This window comes from Ylistrum balloti, unplaced genomic scaffold (genome assembly GCF_031769215.1).
Source record: "Ylistrum balloti isolate Yb309-2 unplaced genomic scaffold, AGI_CSIRO_Ybal_v1 Utg371248, whole genome shotgun sequence".
Taxonomy (NCBI): domain Eukaryota; kingdom Metazoa; phylum Mollusca; class Bivalvia; order Pectinida; family Pectinidae; genus Ylistrum; species Ylistrum balloti.
Genome location: NW_026782675.1, coordinates 269864 through 288175, shown reverse-complemented (window position 1 = coordinate 288175; position 18312 = coordinate 269864). Strand labels below are relative to the sequence as shown.

Below are 18312 nucleotides of genomic sequence, written 5' to 3'. Positions count from 1 at the left end.
TTTACTGGTTCATGTATCAGTAACATTCCCAGGACCAGCACTTTTACTGGTTCATGTATCAGTAACATTCACAGGACCAGCACTATTACAGGTTCATGTATCAGTAACATTCCCAGGACCAGCACTATTACAGGTTCATGTATCAGTAACATTCCCAGGACCAGCACTATTACAGGTTCATGTATCAGTAACATTCCCAGGACCAGCACTATTACAGGTTCATGTATCAGTAACATTCCCAGTACCAGCACTATAACAGGTTCATGTATCAGTAACATTCTCAGGACCAGCACTATAACAGGTTCATGTATCAGTAACATTCCCAGGACCAGCACTATTACAGGTTCATGTATCAGTAACATTCCCAGTACCAGCACTATTACAAGTTCATGTATCAGTAACATTCCCAGTACCAGCACTATTACAAGTTCATGTATCAGTAACATTCCCAGTACCAGCACTATTACAAGTTCATGTATCAGTAACATTCCCAGGACCAGAACTATTACAGGTTCATGTATCAGTAACATTCCCAGGACCAGCACTATTACAGATTCATGTATCAGTAACATTCCCAGTACCAGCACTATTACAAGTTCATGTATCAGTAACATTCCCAGTACCAGCACTATTACAAGTTCATGTATCAGTAACATTCCCAGTACCAGCACTATTACAAGTTCATGTATCAGTAACATTCCCAGGACCAGAACTATTACAGGTTCATGTATCAGTAACATTCCCAATACCAGCACTATTACAGGTTTATGTATCAGTAACATTTCCAGGACCAGCACTATTACAGGTTCATGTATCAGTAACATTCCCAGGACCAGCACTATTACAGGTTCATGTATCAGTAACATTCCCTGGACCAGCACTATTACAGGTTCATGTATCAGTAACATTCCCAATACCAGCACTATTACAGGTTCATGTATCAGTAACATTCCCAGGACCAGCACTATTACAGGTTCATGTATCAGTAACATTCCCAGGACCAGCACTATTACAGGTTCATGTATCAGTAACATTCCCAGGACCAGCACTATTACAGGTTCATGTATCAGTAACATTCCCAGGACCAGCACTATTACAGGTTCATGTATCAGTAACATTCCCAGGACCAGCACTATTACAGGTTCATGTATCAGTAACATTCCCAGGACCAGCACTATAACAGGTTCATGTATCAGTAACATTCTCAGGACCAGCACTATAACAGGTTCATGTATCAGTAACATTCCCAGGACCAGCACTATTACAGGTTCATGTATCAGTAACATTCCCAGGACCAGCACTATAACAGGTTCATGTATCAGTAACATTCCCAGTACCAGCACTATTACAAGTTCATGTATCAGTAACATTCCCAGTACCAGCACTATTACAAGTTCATGTATCAGTAACATTCCCAGGACCAGAACTATTACAGGTTCATGTATCAGTAACATTCCCAATACCAGCACTATTACAGGTTTATGTATCAGTAACATTTCCAGGACCAGCACTATTACAGGTTCATGTATCAGTAACATTCCCAGTACCAGCACTATTAAGGTTCATGTATCAGTAAGAAAAGTACAACATGAAAAGTTAATTGTATACAAAGATATTTGATAATATTGTAAATGTTCTATTCAATGAGTAATAAGATGAGACATTATAATGAACGTCACTGACGTCATTGTATATGACGCTCTTACTTGCCTTTCATGTGCAGGCTTAAGAATGCCGAGGAACTGGTCAATCTTACGGAGTTGTTTACACAAGTCATGCAATCGTAAGGCCTCCTCATGACTCATCAGAGCTTCCTTTAGGTGTGCCTTGCCTGTCACAAATTAATCATTATCCAATAAGTGATCTAGAAATAACACTGTTCTGAGTTTAACAGAAACTCCAACTCATACCATTTGTCACCATACTCATTCCATTTTTTACAATGACCAATATCCCCTTTTTCAATGATATACACCCCTCCACCCTCCCACACATCTTTCAAAAGATATACACACCTCCTCCCTCCCACACATCTTTCAAAAGATATACACACCTCCTCCCTCCCACACATCTTTTTCAAAAGATCTACACCCCTCCTCCCTCCCACACATCTTTTCCAAAGATATACACACCTCCTCCCTCCCACACATCTTTTTCAAAAGATCTACACCCCTCCTCCCTCCCACACACCTTTTCCAAAGATCTACACCCCTACTCCCTCCCACACACCTTTTCCAAAGATATACACACCTCCTCCCTCCCACACACCTTTTCCAAAGAACACCCCTCCTCCCTCCCACACATCTTTTTCAAAAGATCTACACCCTCCTCCCTCCCACACACCTTTTCCAAAGATATACACCCCTCCTCCCTCCCACACACCATTTCCAAAGATATACACCCCTCCTCCCTCCCACACACCTTTCCCAAAGATATACACCCCTCCTCCCTCCAACACATCTTTCAAAGGATATACACACCTCCTCCCTCCCACACATCTTTTTCAAAAGATCTACACCCCTCCTCCCTCCCGCACATCTTTTCCAAAGATATACACACCTCCTCCCTCCCACACATCTTTTCCAAAGATATACACCCCTCCTCCCTCCCACACATCTTTTTCAAAAGATCTACACCCCTCCTCCCTCCCACACACCTTTTCCAAAGATCTACACCCCTCCTCCCTCCCACACACCTTTTCCAAAGACATACACACCTCCTCCCTCCCACACACCTTTTCAAAAGATATACACCCCTCCTCCCTCCCACATACCTTTTCCAAAGATCTACACCCCTCCTCCCTCCCATACACCTTTTCAAAAATACATTTTGTTAAATAAATAAACATCACTCACCACAATAAGTCTCAGCCCTATGTTTCTGTGAATATTATTTTAAATCTGACATTATTACACTCCTTACCATGAGTGAGTCTCTCCTTGTCTGTGCGAGGTGTTTCCACCTTGTTGTTGTCATCATCCACCTCCGAGTTCTGATGAGCAGCCATGTACAGTCCGAGTTTGATGTGGTCATTATTGTCTACATGAAATTATACAACCATTATTTTAATCTTTTTTATTAATGATGATAAATGTAAGTATATTTGTAGTATATTAAGAGTAGTTTTGAAATCATTTTGTTAACCCATGCTATGTATGATTTTTCAAAGGAATACAACACTTCCATGTGATGTGACACATTGTATCTGAACTTGGTTAACAGCAAAAGTGAAGCCAATGTCAGTGTTCAAGTATGTGGGTTGATCAGAGGATATCGAAAGACATGCCGGGTGAGAAAATAAAATGTTAATATTTCAATCACAGCTTACCCAAGCATATCCAGTCTCAAGGTTATTTATACTCTACCCACTAGTTTTGCCTGTAAAGGTGTGGATTTATCAGGTGCAAATAAAGCCTCACTCTTAGAGGTGAAAATAGTTGATCTAATACATAAACTATCTACTCTACCTAATTATATATCTAGACACCAATATTTAAATTTAAACCATTATTTATCTAGAAGACAATATTTAAATCTAAACAATTATATATCTAGACACCAATATTTAAATTTAAACCATTATATATCTAGAAGACAATATTTAAATCTAAACAATTATATATCTAGACACCAATATTTAAATTTAAACCATTATTTATCTAGAAGACAATATTTAAATTTAAACAATTATTTATCTAGAAGACAATATTTCAATTTAAACAATTATATATCTAGACAACAATATTTAAATTTAAACAATTATTTATCTAGACACCAATATTTAAATTTAAACCATTATTTATCTAGAAGACAATATTTAAATTTAAACAATTATTTATCTAGAAGACAATATTTAAATTTAAACCATTATTTATCTAGAAGACGATATTTCGATTTAAACAATTATTTATCTAGAAGACAATATTTCAATTTAAACAATTATATATCTAGACAACAATATTTCAATTTAAACAATTATATATCTAGACACCAATATTTAAATTTAAACCATTATTTATCTAGAAGACGATATTTCGATTTAAACAATTATTTATCTAGAAGACAATATTTCAATTTAAACAATTATATATCTAGACAACAATATTTAAATTTAAACAAAGACAATATTTAAATTCAAACAATTATATATCTAGAAGACAATATTTAAATTTAAACAATCATATATCTAGACAACAATATTTAAATTTAAACAAAGACAATATTTAAATTTAAACAATTATATATCTAGAAGACAATATTTAAATTTAAACAATTATATATCTAGACAACAATATTTAAATTTAAACAAAGACAATATTTAAATTTAAACAATTATATATCTAGAAGACAATATTTAAATTTAAACAATTATATATCTAGAAGACAATATTTAAATTTGAACAATTATATATCTAGTATATATAAAGACTTTCTTGTCAACTTTGTAAAGCAGTATTGTTTTCGGATCTAGAGAGATTCTGAAATATATTCCATTTCAAATGTGACACCAGTACTGTGTGAAACAACATAAATATAATTAGACTTCAGCTTCAGAAATGGATTCCTTGTCTATATTATAAAGAGAAGATTCGTCCCATCAGAGTTTGAAACTTGAGCACGTAATGTGCTGAATTTATATCAAGAACTGGTCTGTTTTATTGATTATCAAACGGTTTCTGGTTTTTCCATACCTTTGTGGTTCAATATTGCACTGGCCATATGTTCATGGGCGATAGCCATGTAGTACTGAGATTTCACCTGCGTCATGGACAGCCAGGAGTAGGGGATGTAATCCTTCATGGGCTCAGAGGCCATCAGAACTTGTGTGTCATCATACATCTGTGATACCTGTTAGTAAACAAAAAGCTCTCTACAAGCAATCTACTTTTATCAAGAAACAATTAATCAGTAAATATTAGGGTTAAAGATATCAGAATTTTTCCTGTAAAATAGATAAAGAAACAAACATATCATATTTATCCCACATATATACATGTTATTGTAAAATAAACAAACATCATATTTAACATTTATATACACTTTATTGTGAAATAAACAAACATCATATTTATCACATATATAAAATTTATTGTGAAATAAACAAACATCATATTTATCACATATATAAAATTTATTGTGAAATAAACAAACATCATATTTATCCCACATATATACACTTTATTGTGAAATAAACAAACATCATATTTATCACATATATACACTTTATTGTGAAATAAACAAACATATTTATCACACATATAAACTTTATTGTGAAATAAACAAACTTATCATATTTATTCCACATATATACACTTTATTGTGAAATAAACAAACATCATATTTATCACATATATAAAATTTATTTTGAAATAAACAAACATCATATTTATCCCACATATATACACTTTATTGTGAAATAAACAAACATCATATTTATCACACATATAAACTTCATTGTGAAATAAACAAACTTATCATATTTATTCCACATATAAACTTTATTGTGAAATAAACAAACATCATATTAATCACACATATTAACTTCATTGTGAAATAAACAAACTGCAGACTTAACAAATGCTATTCTGATGTCCTGAAATAAGCCCATCCCCTGAGTTTGAATCAGTACTCTGTGTCTGCTGATCATTTTCTGGAGAATTTCCAATGACTAATATTTCATTATCCTGTAGTTAACCAAACTCCTGGCCTTGAGTCAGTTTTTTCATTGTCCCCTCAGTTTATTACAGGACAAATCAGTTTATCAGCATATAGCGATCTTACTTGTTGCTCCATGTAGAAATATGTGGGAGAAAACCTGACTGACAAGGTAAAGCTGCCATGGTTTGGCAAAAGACCCCACACCTATTTATATCTCCTACAGTTATCAAACAACAGTTGCCATGGTGAAGTATGACTACATTATCACAGTCCGACCCCTAGAGTTATCAAACAACAGTCGCCATGGTGAAGTATGACTACATTATCACAGTCCGACCCCTAGAGTTATCAAACAACAGTCGCCATGGTGAAGTATGACTACATTATCACAGTCCGACCCCTAGAGTTATCAAACAACAGTCGCCATGGTGAAGTATGACTACATTATCACAGTCCGACCCCTAGAGTTATCAAACAACAGTCGCCATGGTGAAGTATGACTACATTATCACAGTCCGACCCCAATACCCTAATATGATACATTTTCCTGAAGAAACTGATCAAATATTTCAATATTGGTAGGTTGTTCTTGATCAATATTAAAGAACACATCGAAAACATAAAGGGTCTTAAAGAATAAATAAACACACACACAGATAGTGGCAAACGTAGTCTTATATTTTACAGGGAACATACCACAATGGCTTCCTGGGCAGCTTTAACGTGATTTAGAATTCCCTCCACACCACCGAGAACTTTGCTCTCAAACACGCATTCCTGGGCCTGACTCTGAAAACACAAGGTTAGTCTAAATCTTATACGGCAACTCCTCTGTTTTTGTAAACCCAAACGCTCTTACATTTCATCCATCAAAGGGACTTGGTTACAATTTTTTTTTTTTTTTTTGAGTTGTGAGTAGTCTAATCAGGTGTAGAATTTAATGTTTACTGTATTTTTTGGGATTATAAGACAATTTTTTTCAATTTGATCCACATATAAGCTGCATCAGAGATGTAAGCTGCACCCTTTCTTACCATGTGGTAACCATTATGTAGACCTCAGTTCATTGATATAACACAACAGAAGACAATTCAACAAAATCGTCAGTGAAACATCTCAAATAAGTTTGCAAATGTGTTATACACAGATAATACTTGATTTTATTGATTTGTTTCTAAAACATTAAATAACAATTATCAAACTCCTCGGACTTGGGAGCCTTCAAACGTTGTCTATGTACATATATACAGATTTCTTGTAAGTTACAGGCTTTTGAAAACTTCCAATATTTTGATATTTATTTATCAAACTTTATATCTCAAACTCTCAGATATTTTGATATTTATTTATCAAACTTTATACCTCAAACTCTCAGATATTAACTTTATACCTCAAACTCTCAGATATTAACTTTATACTTCAAACTCTCAGATATTTTGATATTTATTTATCAAACTTTATACCTCAAACTCTCAGATATTAACTTTATACCTCAAACTCTCAGATATTAACTTTATACCTCAAACTCTCAGATATTAACTTTATACCTCAAACTCTCAGATATTAACTTTATACCTCAAACTCTCAGATATTTAGATATTTATTTATCAAACTTTATACTTCAAACTCTCAGATATTTAGATATTTATTTATCAAACTTTATACCTCAAACTCTCAGATATTTAGATATTTATTTATCAAACTTTATACCTCAAACTCTCAGATATTAACTTTACACCTCAAACTCTTCAAACTCTCAGATATTTAGATATTTATTTATCAAACTTTATACTTCAAACTCTCAGATATTTTGATATTTATTTATCAAACTTTATATCTCAAACTCTCAGATATTTTGATATTTATTTATCAAACTTTATACCTCAAACTCTCAGATATTTTGATATTTATTTATCAAACTTTATATCAAACTCTCAGATATTTAGATATTTATTTATCTCAAACTCTCAGATATTTTGATATTTATTTATAAACTTTATATCAAACTTTATACTCAAACTCTCAGATATTTTGATATTTATTTATCAAACTTTATATCTCAAACTCTCAGATATTTTTATATTTATTTATCAAACTTTATACCTCAAACTCTCAGATATTTAGATATTTATTTATCAAACTTTATACCTCAAACTCTCAGATATTAACTTTACACCTCAAACTCTCAGATATGGAAGAACTTCAGCATGTACCATTTGATTAAAGACAATTAGTATTGTATATGTTACCATCATGAGCTGGACCATCATTGTTAGAGTCTGCGGCTGCATGTCCATACTAGGTGCGTTAGAGAAATGATTGTGAAGATAACGAAATGTCCCAGCAGCCTTCTGGAAACTATTAATGGCATATTGTAGACCAGTGGCATTGGTGCGGTCCTGAAATGAAAGATGTTTTGATTCTAGGTATTTGAATATGTTACAAACTTCTTTTATCTCTTAATCCAGAAACCTTTTTTCACAAAATCATATCAGCAGTTATCAGCAGTTTTAACATCTCAAACAGGAATTAACAAATGATACCACGTGAAAGATCACTATATTAGTAAATTTTACATAACATTTGTCAAAAATATTCAACTTCACGTGTAATCAATGATGCACATCTAAAATACTTGATTAAGAATGTTTTTCTCGGTTTTAGGAAGATGATTTGAATGATTGCCAATGCTTGGCTATCACCTCCACATACTATATTACACACAATAGATTTTACCCAACAAGACTAAGTACAGTAATTCAGCATTTTGACCTTCAATATTATATTCTCTTCGTCACAAAATCATATTGGCCACCATTGTTATTATGACACTCCTTACCTCCTTACAGCCAATCTGAGTATGTAATGCTGCTATGTTGAACAAGATGCTGCCTTTCTCAAAGCCCATGGTCTTCTGAGTGTTTGGCACGCCCGTCAATGAGTCATACCTTGTTAATGAAAGACAATCCTACTGTACAATTTAATCAGACACATTCATGTTTAAAATGAACGACATTAAGAAATATGGCAGAATTTGTTAGAGACCTTGAGACACTTTTTTATATTGACAGATATTGATTTGAAATGAATTGAAACAGTAGTGAAATCAGTCACAATGGTAATAACCTTTGACCACAAAATTATTACTTTAAGACTTTTTTCACCTTTTATTTCACTCATTCTACTTTGTCCTTGATACAGAGTAAATTCATAATGGAGCCAACCAAACAAAAATAGGTATAATTAGTATCGTGAATTATAAATAACCATACCTAAAATATGGACATTCTATGTAGTAAAATCTAGAATAGGAAACTTTGGCTCTACAAATTTCTTACAAGCTTGAAAGTTACAAAACAGGAAGTGACATTAATTCTGTTTGTGTGGTTTTTCTTTATTCTGTAGGATGAAAAAGTTTTAACAAATAGTTAAAGTTTGTATCTGACATCAAGTTATCAGAGATCCTATAGAACTGATATGATGACTATACCAGTGAAAGTAACAGCCGATGACTCTGTCTGGAGGGAAGAATCGTCGCTCCACATAATACAGCTGATTGAAGTATTCTGTAAGAAGGTTGATGCCGTCCTCGTTACGCTGAGGAGTTCTTATTGCCTGAAATATGTACATTAAAGCAAATTATGACAGCCTGAAATATGTACATTAAAGCAAATTATGACAGCCTGAAATATGTACATTAAAGCAAATTATGACAGCCTGAAATATGTACATTAAAGCAAATTATGACAGCCTGAAATATGTACATTAAAGCAAATTATGACAGCCTGAAATATGTACATTAAAGCAAATTATAATAGCTTGAAATATGTACATTATCGCAAATTATGACAGCCTGAAATATGTACATTAAAGCAAATTATGACAGCCTGAAATATGTACATTAAAGCAAATTATAATAGCCTGAAATATGTACATTATCGCAAATTATGACAGCCTGAAATATGTACATTAAAGCAAATTATGACAGCCTGAAATATGTACATTAAAGCAAATTATGACAGCCTGAAATATGTACATTATCGCAAATTATGACAGCCTGAAATATGTACATTAAAGCAAATTATGACAGCCTGAAATATGTACATTAAAGCAAATTATGACAGCCTGAAATATGTACATTAAAGCAAATTATGACAGCCTGAAATATGTACATTAAAGCAAATTATGACAGCCTGAAATATGTACATTAAAGCAAATTATGACAGCCTGAAATATGTACATTAAAGCAAATTATGACAGCCTGAAATATGTACATTAAAGCAAATTATAATAGCTTGAAATATGTACATTATCGCAAATTATGACAGCCTGAAATATGTACATTAAAGCAAATTATGACAGCCTGAAATATGTACATTAAAGCAAATTATGACAGCCTGAAATATGTACATTAAAGCAAATTATAATAGCTTGAAATATGTACATTAAAGCAAATTATGACAGCCTGAAATATGTACATTATCGCAAATTATGACAGCCTGAAATATGTACATTAAAGCAAATTATGACAGCCTGAAATATGTACATTAAAGCAAATTATGACAGCCTGAAATATGTACATTAAAGCAAATTATGAGGAGGAGAGGATAACTCACCTGTCGCAAATCAAGCAGTTCCTGAATCTCTGTTGTGTAGTTTTCAGAATCTTCACTATAGTGCTCCAGGATAAAGTCCTAGCAATGTGAATGATGTATTTGTATATATCATATCAATGATTCTCAAACAATACCTCCTGTCTTTCATTGTTTTCTCTCCTTCCAATCATCAGTACTTCAATCGGCAAAATTATGTTCTAAAGCATTATACGTTAAAAACCTGTTACATTACTAAAAGATAAACTATGTTTTTCCAACAATCAACAGTTTAACTAGACCTAAAAGTAGTGAGGACAGGAAATTCTGTTTAAGAACATAACTACTATTTTCACATATGATTTTCACAAAGCTTGTCACGATAAATGTTTAAAAGACGTTAAAGGCAATCAATTTCCTTTGATGTAAAAGTTCATTTTAAATAATATCTATAAAAAGCCCTTACTTCTCTATTAACATATAAATTAACACCATATTCAAAGTTTCTGTTGACTTATTATCACCTTTAAAGGGACAGTCAGGTCACATTCTGTTGTCTCCTTCAGACCCAGTGGAATCATGGGAATGCAAGCTGCACTACTGAAAATAAATAAAAATACTGAGGTATTTTTCTGTATAGTTTATTGTAAAACAAGATTCAGACAGTGAGGTATCCATCCTTGATAAGTCCATGCAGGCCAACACAATAACTCTCTGAGATGGGCTTATTTGGGGGGGCTGACTCATAACTATATCTGACAGTCTGGGGGTGGGCTTATCAGGGATCTAACACAGTTACTATCAACTCAAAAATTCAGGGATGGGCTTATTTGGGGAGGACATGTAACTATGACTCACATTCTGTGGGGCTGGGTTTATTAGGGATTCAACACATTAAATCTTGACTCAAAATTCTGGGGTTGTGGTTAGTATAGGACAATGAAATCTGTTCCTGGTAATTGTACTGAACAGTGTAAGATACTGTTAGACTCAATACAGGCATGCTCTTCCTACTGTACAGATATATATATATATAATATTACAAACATGAAAGTACCATAAAAAACCCTGATCTGTGTTGATTCACTATATCATGGTTATCAAGTATTTTAGGGCATGTTAGGATAACAAAAGTTTGATGCTGCTATTTTGTTCCTGAATCAAACTGAACAACTGACATCATTTTTTGTAATACTGCTATCTCCATGACAACCTGTTTTTTTATTACTGCTATCTCCATGACAACCTGTTTTTTAATACTGCTATCTCCATGACAACCTGGTTTTTAGGCTAAACATACTCAGTACGCATAGCCTATTGCGACGGCCTTTCAGACAAAATTTACTGATCTTGGTCTTCTCATTGGCTGAAATATCGAAAAGAGTTAGAGCCCTCTAGCAGCAATTTTCTGCGTAAATAATGCCACGATCACTATATATTTTAAAAAAGAAGCACAGTGTGGTTGAACTATTGATAAATTTTGAACAATATATTTTACGGAATTCTCGACATGACGTAAGCGTACAGAACAATGTACGTGCGAGTTGATAGTCTTGGGGCTTGTTTTATACTCCATGACAACCTGCTTTTTTATTACTGCTATCTCCATGACAACCTGCTTTTTTATTACTGCTATCTCCATGACAACCTGTTTTTTTATTACTGCTATCTCCATGACAACCTGTTTTTTTATTACTGCTATCTCCATGACAACCTGGTTTTTTAATACTGCTATCTCAATGACAACCTGGTTTTTAATACTGCTATCTCCATGACAACCTGTTTTTTAATACTGCTATCTCCATGACAACCTGTTTTTTTAATACTGCTAATCTCAATGACAACCTGGTTTTTAATACTGCTATCTCCATGACAACCTGTTTTTTTAATACTGCTATCTCCATGACAACCTGGTTTTTAATACTGCTATCTCCATGACAACCTGTTTTTAATACTGCTATCTCCATGACAACCTGGTGTTTAATACTGCTATTTCCATGACAACCTGGTTTTTAATACTGCTATTTCCATAACAACCTTATCTTTCATAGATTTTTTAAAGTGATATAAAGAGTCTCATTACCTGTCATGTTGATAAACTTCCATAGAGCTGTTCAGCTCTGACAGTTCTTCTTTGAGAAGTTGGATATTGGAGTTGAAAAAAGACAATTCAACAGCTACCAGTTCCTTTAGTCTTTTATTACCAGTAGCTCTGGAAATATAAGATACAAAAACTGAAGATCACCTCACATCAAAAATTGTTTGGTCAGTTATCAACATGAAGTTACTTTATGAATGGAAAATTACATAAAAGAACAAGGAAAAATACACTCTTGTTGAACATTCCTAAACACTCCCAAGGGTCTCCGCCATGATAATCAGCAGATCAACCCATTCAATTGAATCATGGAAACAGAGACTCTGTCAGCGGAGTGACAGGGACCACATTTAATATAATATGTAAAAGACACACAGACCTATCATCTGAGTGACAGCAATCATATTTAGCACTATGTACAAGTCACATCAACCTGTCAGCTGAGTGACAGCAATCGTATTTAACACTATGTACAAGTCACATCAACCTGTCAGCTGAGTGACAGCAATCGTATTTAACACTTTGTACAAGTCACACGGACCCATCAGCTGAGTGACAGAGATTTAATTTAACACTTTGTACAAGTCACACGGACCCATCAGCTGAGTGACAGAGATTGAATTTAACACTATGGACAAGTCACACAGACCCATCAGCTGAGTGACAGAGATTGAATTTAACACTGTGCAAGTCACATAGACCAATCAGCTGAGTGACAGAGATTGAATTTAACACTTTGTACAAGTCACACAGACCCATCAGCTAAGTGACAGCAATCGTATTTAACACTATGTACAAGTCACATCAACCTGTCAGCTGAGTGACAGAAACCGTATTTAACACTATGTACAAGTCATACAGACCCATCAGCTGAGTCACACAGACACACACCACTCACTTATATCTGAGTTGAGATAGAGTAATATGTGATATTTCCTTTCTGTTGTTCAGCGTGGTGTTCCAGTTGAATACTTTAGTACAATCATACCATAACTGGTGTATTAGGTTATGTATAACATTGTTACTATAATCACATGATCCATTAAGACAGAAAACATGATAACAGAGAATACATATACAAGAGGGCCATGAGTGTTAACAGTCACCTGAGTTATGAACATTTCAGGCAATTTGATAAAGTTTTGGCCCCGCCCATCAGCCCCTGTAAATATGTGATCATTGTCAATCTGCCATCCTCTACAAAAAATTCTGACCAATTTTTGCATTATTTCTAATGTTTTAAAAATGATACTCAAAAACATTATTTACCTTTACAAACTTCAATAAATTTAAACCCCTCTCAGATGAAAATGTAAGGACACCAGAGGTAAAGCACCTAAAGATCCTGCCATCTATGAAGAATATATGATTTTGTCATTCCTGGGTGTTCTGGCCCCAGTCAATGTCAACAAGTGCATAAAATCAAACTGTCATCCTATACTGATAATGCTGACAAAGCTTGTCATATTTCCTTGCAACAGCAGTAAAACATAATGTCCTAGAAAGTTGAATTTCACTAATTGTATAAACTTTAGTTGGTTAGCCACCTTCCTAGGGGGAAATTTAGGGCTCCAGGGCTAGGAAATTCACAACTCTTGTATAGCACCTTTAGACCATTCCATATGGGCATTTGATCATTTCTGGGTATTGAGAAGAAGAGTTTTGAAATTTCAGTCAAATCTGATCCTTTTTGGCCACATCCATCTCCTCATGAACACAATTTTATCCAATATGTCTATACCAGCAAACTGCCATCCCATGTTTAAATTGAGGAAATGTCCTTTAAAGATCTTATCACATTTAACCCATTTGATCTTGAAAGTGGGTCAAGGACATTCATCTGAACATACTTGGTAGCTCTTTATCCCAGCCTACTGACCAAATATTATGAACCTGTACTTCTTTATCATTGATAATGAGTAATTTAAAGATTATCCTGGCTAAATATCATGACCCTGGGCCTTTTGGTCATTGAGATGAAGTTGCCTGAAGATTTGAATGCATTTGACCCCTTTAAAATTAAAAGTGGATAAGGTCATCGATTTTAACAAACTTGGTAGACTTTATCTCATGCGACCTTGAAATAAGAAATCAATACAATCACCAAATGTTAAAATATAAAGTAGCTTTCAATGTTAGAGTTTTCAAATATTTTACAAATCTTCCTTTTTCAGTACTATAATCATGATTTTTCTGTTATAATTAATATAATAAATTTAGTAAGGAAGAAATTAAGTCATGGGAATTTTTATCTGGGGAACTGAACTTTAAATATAGACTTTGATACAAATAAAATTCTCTCAATATTGATTAAACCTGAACATTGATCTAGGATTGTCAAGTATCAAATACTTTGTAGTGTAATGATAATTAGAATTTATCTTTAGGTCCCTGTAATCTACCTGTGCCTTTAGTATGTTAAGAATAATTATTCTCATTCTAGATTTCATCAGAGGGGTAGCTATACCTAGATATATACTAGAGTTTATCAGAGGGGTAGCTATACCTACACATGTACTAGAGTTCATCAGAGGGGTAGCTATACCTACACATGTACTAGAGTTCATATACCCATCTGATGTACTCTAGTATATGTACCTACACATGTACTAGAGTTCATCAGAGGGGTAGCTATACCTACACATGTACTAGAGTTCATCAGAGGGGTAGCTATACCTACACATGTACTAGAGTTCATCAGAGGGGTAGCTATACCTACACATGTACTAGAGTTCATCAGAGGGGTAACTATACCTACACATATACTAGAGTTTATCAGAGGGGTAGCTATACCTACACATATACTAGAGTACATCAGATGGGTATATGTACCTACACATGTACTAGAGTTCATCAGAGGGGTAGCTATACCTACACATGTACTAGAGTTCATCAGAGGGGTAGCTATACCTACACATGTACTAGAGTTCATCAGAGGGGTAGCTATACCTAGATATATACTAGAGTTTATCAGAGGGGTATATGTACCTACACATATACTAGAGTTTATAAAAGGGGTAGCTATACCTACACATATTCTAGAGTTCATCAGAGGGGTAGCTATACCTACACATGTACTAGAGTTTATCAGAGGGGTAGCTATACCTAGATATATACTAGAGTACATCAGATGGGTATATGTACCTACACATATACTAGAGCTTATCAGAGGGGTATATGTACCTACACATATACCGGGTACTAGAGTTCATCAGAGGGGTATATGTACCTACACATATACTAGAGTTCATCAGAGGGGTAGCTATACCTACACATGTACTAGAGTTCATCAGAGGGGTAGCTATACCTACACATATACCAGAGTTCATCAGAGGGGTAGCTATACCTACACATATACTAGAGTTCATCAGAGGGGTAGCTATACCTACACATGTACTAGAGTTTATCAGAAGGGTAGCTATACCTACACATATACTAGAGTTCATCAGAGGGGTAGCTATACCTACACATGTACTAGAGTTCATCAGAGGGGTAGCTATACCTACACATGTACTAGAGTTCATCAGAGGGGTAGCTATACCTACACATATACTAGAGTTCATCAGAGGTGTATATGTACCTACACATATACTAGAGCTTATCAGAGGGGTATATGTACCTACACATATACTAGAGTTCATCAGAGGGGTATATGTAGCTACACATATATGTATCACTATTCCTATGTACATGTTTTCTCTGAACAGTGTTGACATGTGCTACACAGATAAAAGACAAACAGACAGAAACTTATATTATTGTAATTAACAATAATTTAATTATAAGTGTGTCAGGTCATATCTGATGTCTGACAATAAAACATGTCAGCTTTGACACCTATCAGCCTACTTCAGAGTGACAAAATCTAAATAATTATATGTTCACCAAGCACTTGTTGTGTCTCTACACACTGAACTCGTGTTTTTCTCTGTGTTTCATATAAACAGGTTGTTTATTATTCCTGAAAATTAAAGATAATTTTAAAGAGAAATTTTACATGAATTTAAATTGTCTGACCCAAGACCCTATCACATACCGGAACAGATTTTCAGCACCATTCCTCATCCTCAGCTCCCTGTTGATCTGGTCATTGATTTTGGATCTCTTGGTTTGTAATTTTCCTCGCGCTGTTGACACCAGAGGGTCAGAACCCTGAAACAAAATATATAGAATTCAGATAAAACAATTACATTTGGAAAGTTGTGGCTATATTTACAGGTCTTCCCTAACATTCACCTGTAGCCAAATCTGTCATTGAAAATCTGACCTTGGCACCATATATTCTGCTTGACTTTGACCTTGAACTTTCACACCAAAGCTATAGCAAAGCATCTGTATCTTGTTAGACAAAAGTTAAAGATAAAAACCTGCTTTGTTTTTTATTTGATATACACATGTGATTGCTGGCCACCTGGATGTGTTTCTGAATCTGCAGTCTAACAGACCTACATATGTATATTTCATTAAGAAATGATGACAGATTAACTGAAGAGAATAATATACATTGTCTAGACATAATTAAGGATTAATTAATGAGATTATTAACTGTCTATAGACATAATTAAGGATTAATTACAGAGATTATTTCCAATGTCTAGACATAATTAAGGATTAATTAAAGAGATTATTTACTGTCTATAGACATAATAAAGGATTAATTAAAGAGATTATTTATATTGTCTAGACATCATTAAGGATTAATTAAAGAGATTATTTACTGTCTTTAGACGTAAATAAGGATTAATGAAAGAGATTATTTACTGTCTAGACATAATTAAGGATTAATTAAAGAGATTATTTACAATGTCTAGACATAATTAAGGATTAATTACAGAGATTATTTACTGTCTTTAGACGTAAATAAGGATTAATGAAAGAGATTATTTACTGTCTAGACATAATTAAGGATTAATTACAGAGATTATTTACTGTCTTTAGACGTAAATAAGGATTAATGAAAGAGATTATTTACTGTCCATAGACATAATTAAGGATTAATGAAAGAGATTATTTACAATGTCTAGGCATCATTAAGGATTAATTACAGAAATTATTTACATTGTCTAGACATAATTAAGGATTAATTAAAGAGATTATTTACTGTCTATAGACATAATAAAGGATTAATTAAAGAGATTATTTACAATGTCTAGACATCATTAAGGATTAATTAAAGAGATTATTTACTGTCTTTAGACGTAAATAAGGATTAATGAAAGAGATTATTTATATTGTCTAGACATCATTAAGGATTAATTACAGAGATTATTTACTGTTTATAGACATAATAAAGGATTAATGAAAGAGATTATTTACAATGTCTAGGCATCATTAAGGATTAATTACAGAAATTATTTAGTGTCTTTAGACGTAAATAAGGATTAATTACAGAGATTATTTACTGTCTATAGACATAATAAAGGATTAATGAAAGAGATTATTTACAATGTCTAGACATAATTAAGGATTAATTACAGAGATTATTTACTGTCTATAGACGTAAATAAGGATTAATGAAAGAGATTATTTACATTGTCTAGACATAATTAAGGATTAATTACAGAGATTATTTACTGTCTCTAGCATAATTTGGGTACATATATACCATATAACCAGGTATATAAACATTTGTATTATTAAGTCTTGTCTATTTCATAATTACATGATCCTGAAATAAACAAATATTCTCGTCTGTAACTAATAATGTGTGTCTATCAGCAAACAAACATTCTCGTCTGTAACTATAAATGTGTGTCTATCAGCAAACAAACATTCTCGTCTGTAACTATAAATGTGTGTCTATCAGCAAACAAACATTCTCGTCTGTAACTATAAATGTGTGTCTATCAGCAAACAAACATTCTCGTCTGTAACTATAAATGTGTGTCTATCAGCAAACAAACATTCTCGTCTGTAACTATAAATGTGTGTCTATCAGCAAACAAACATTCTCGCCTGTAACTA

General features: G+C 33.5%; 1 protein-coding gene across 2 annotated transcripts in view; it reads right to left on the bottom strand.

Moving 5' to 3' along the window:
- Positions 1-18312, bottom strand: part of LOC132561638 (rhophilin-2-B-like) — a 31421-nt gene that overhangs the window by 3588 nt on the left and 9521 nt on the right. The window contains exons 2-12 of one of the 2 annotated variants that reach the window (XM_060226340.1): positions 16385-16500; positions 12334-12462; positions 10775-10850; positions 10275-10352; positions 9149-9273; positions 8498-8606; positions 7908-8057; positions 6355-6447; positions 4692-4848; positions 2923-3039; positions 1711-1831 (exon numbers count right to left, since the gene is read on the bottom strand). In XM_060226340.1, coding sequence (XP_060082323.1) covers positions 1711-1831; positions 2923-3039; positions 4692-4848; positions 6355-6447; positions 7908-8057; positions 8498-8606; positions 9149-9273; positions 10275-10352; positions 10775-10850; positions 12334-12462; positions 16385-16500 — 1271 coding nt within the window. The remainder of the gene's footprint in view (positions 1-1710; positions 1832-2922; positions 3040-4691; positions 4849-6354; positions 6448-7907; positions 8058-8497; positions 8607-9148; positions 9274-10274; positions 10353-10774; positions 10851-12333; positions 12463-16384; positions 16501-18312) is intronic. The other variant, XM_060226341.1, reaches the window with a different exon arrangement.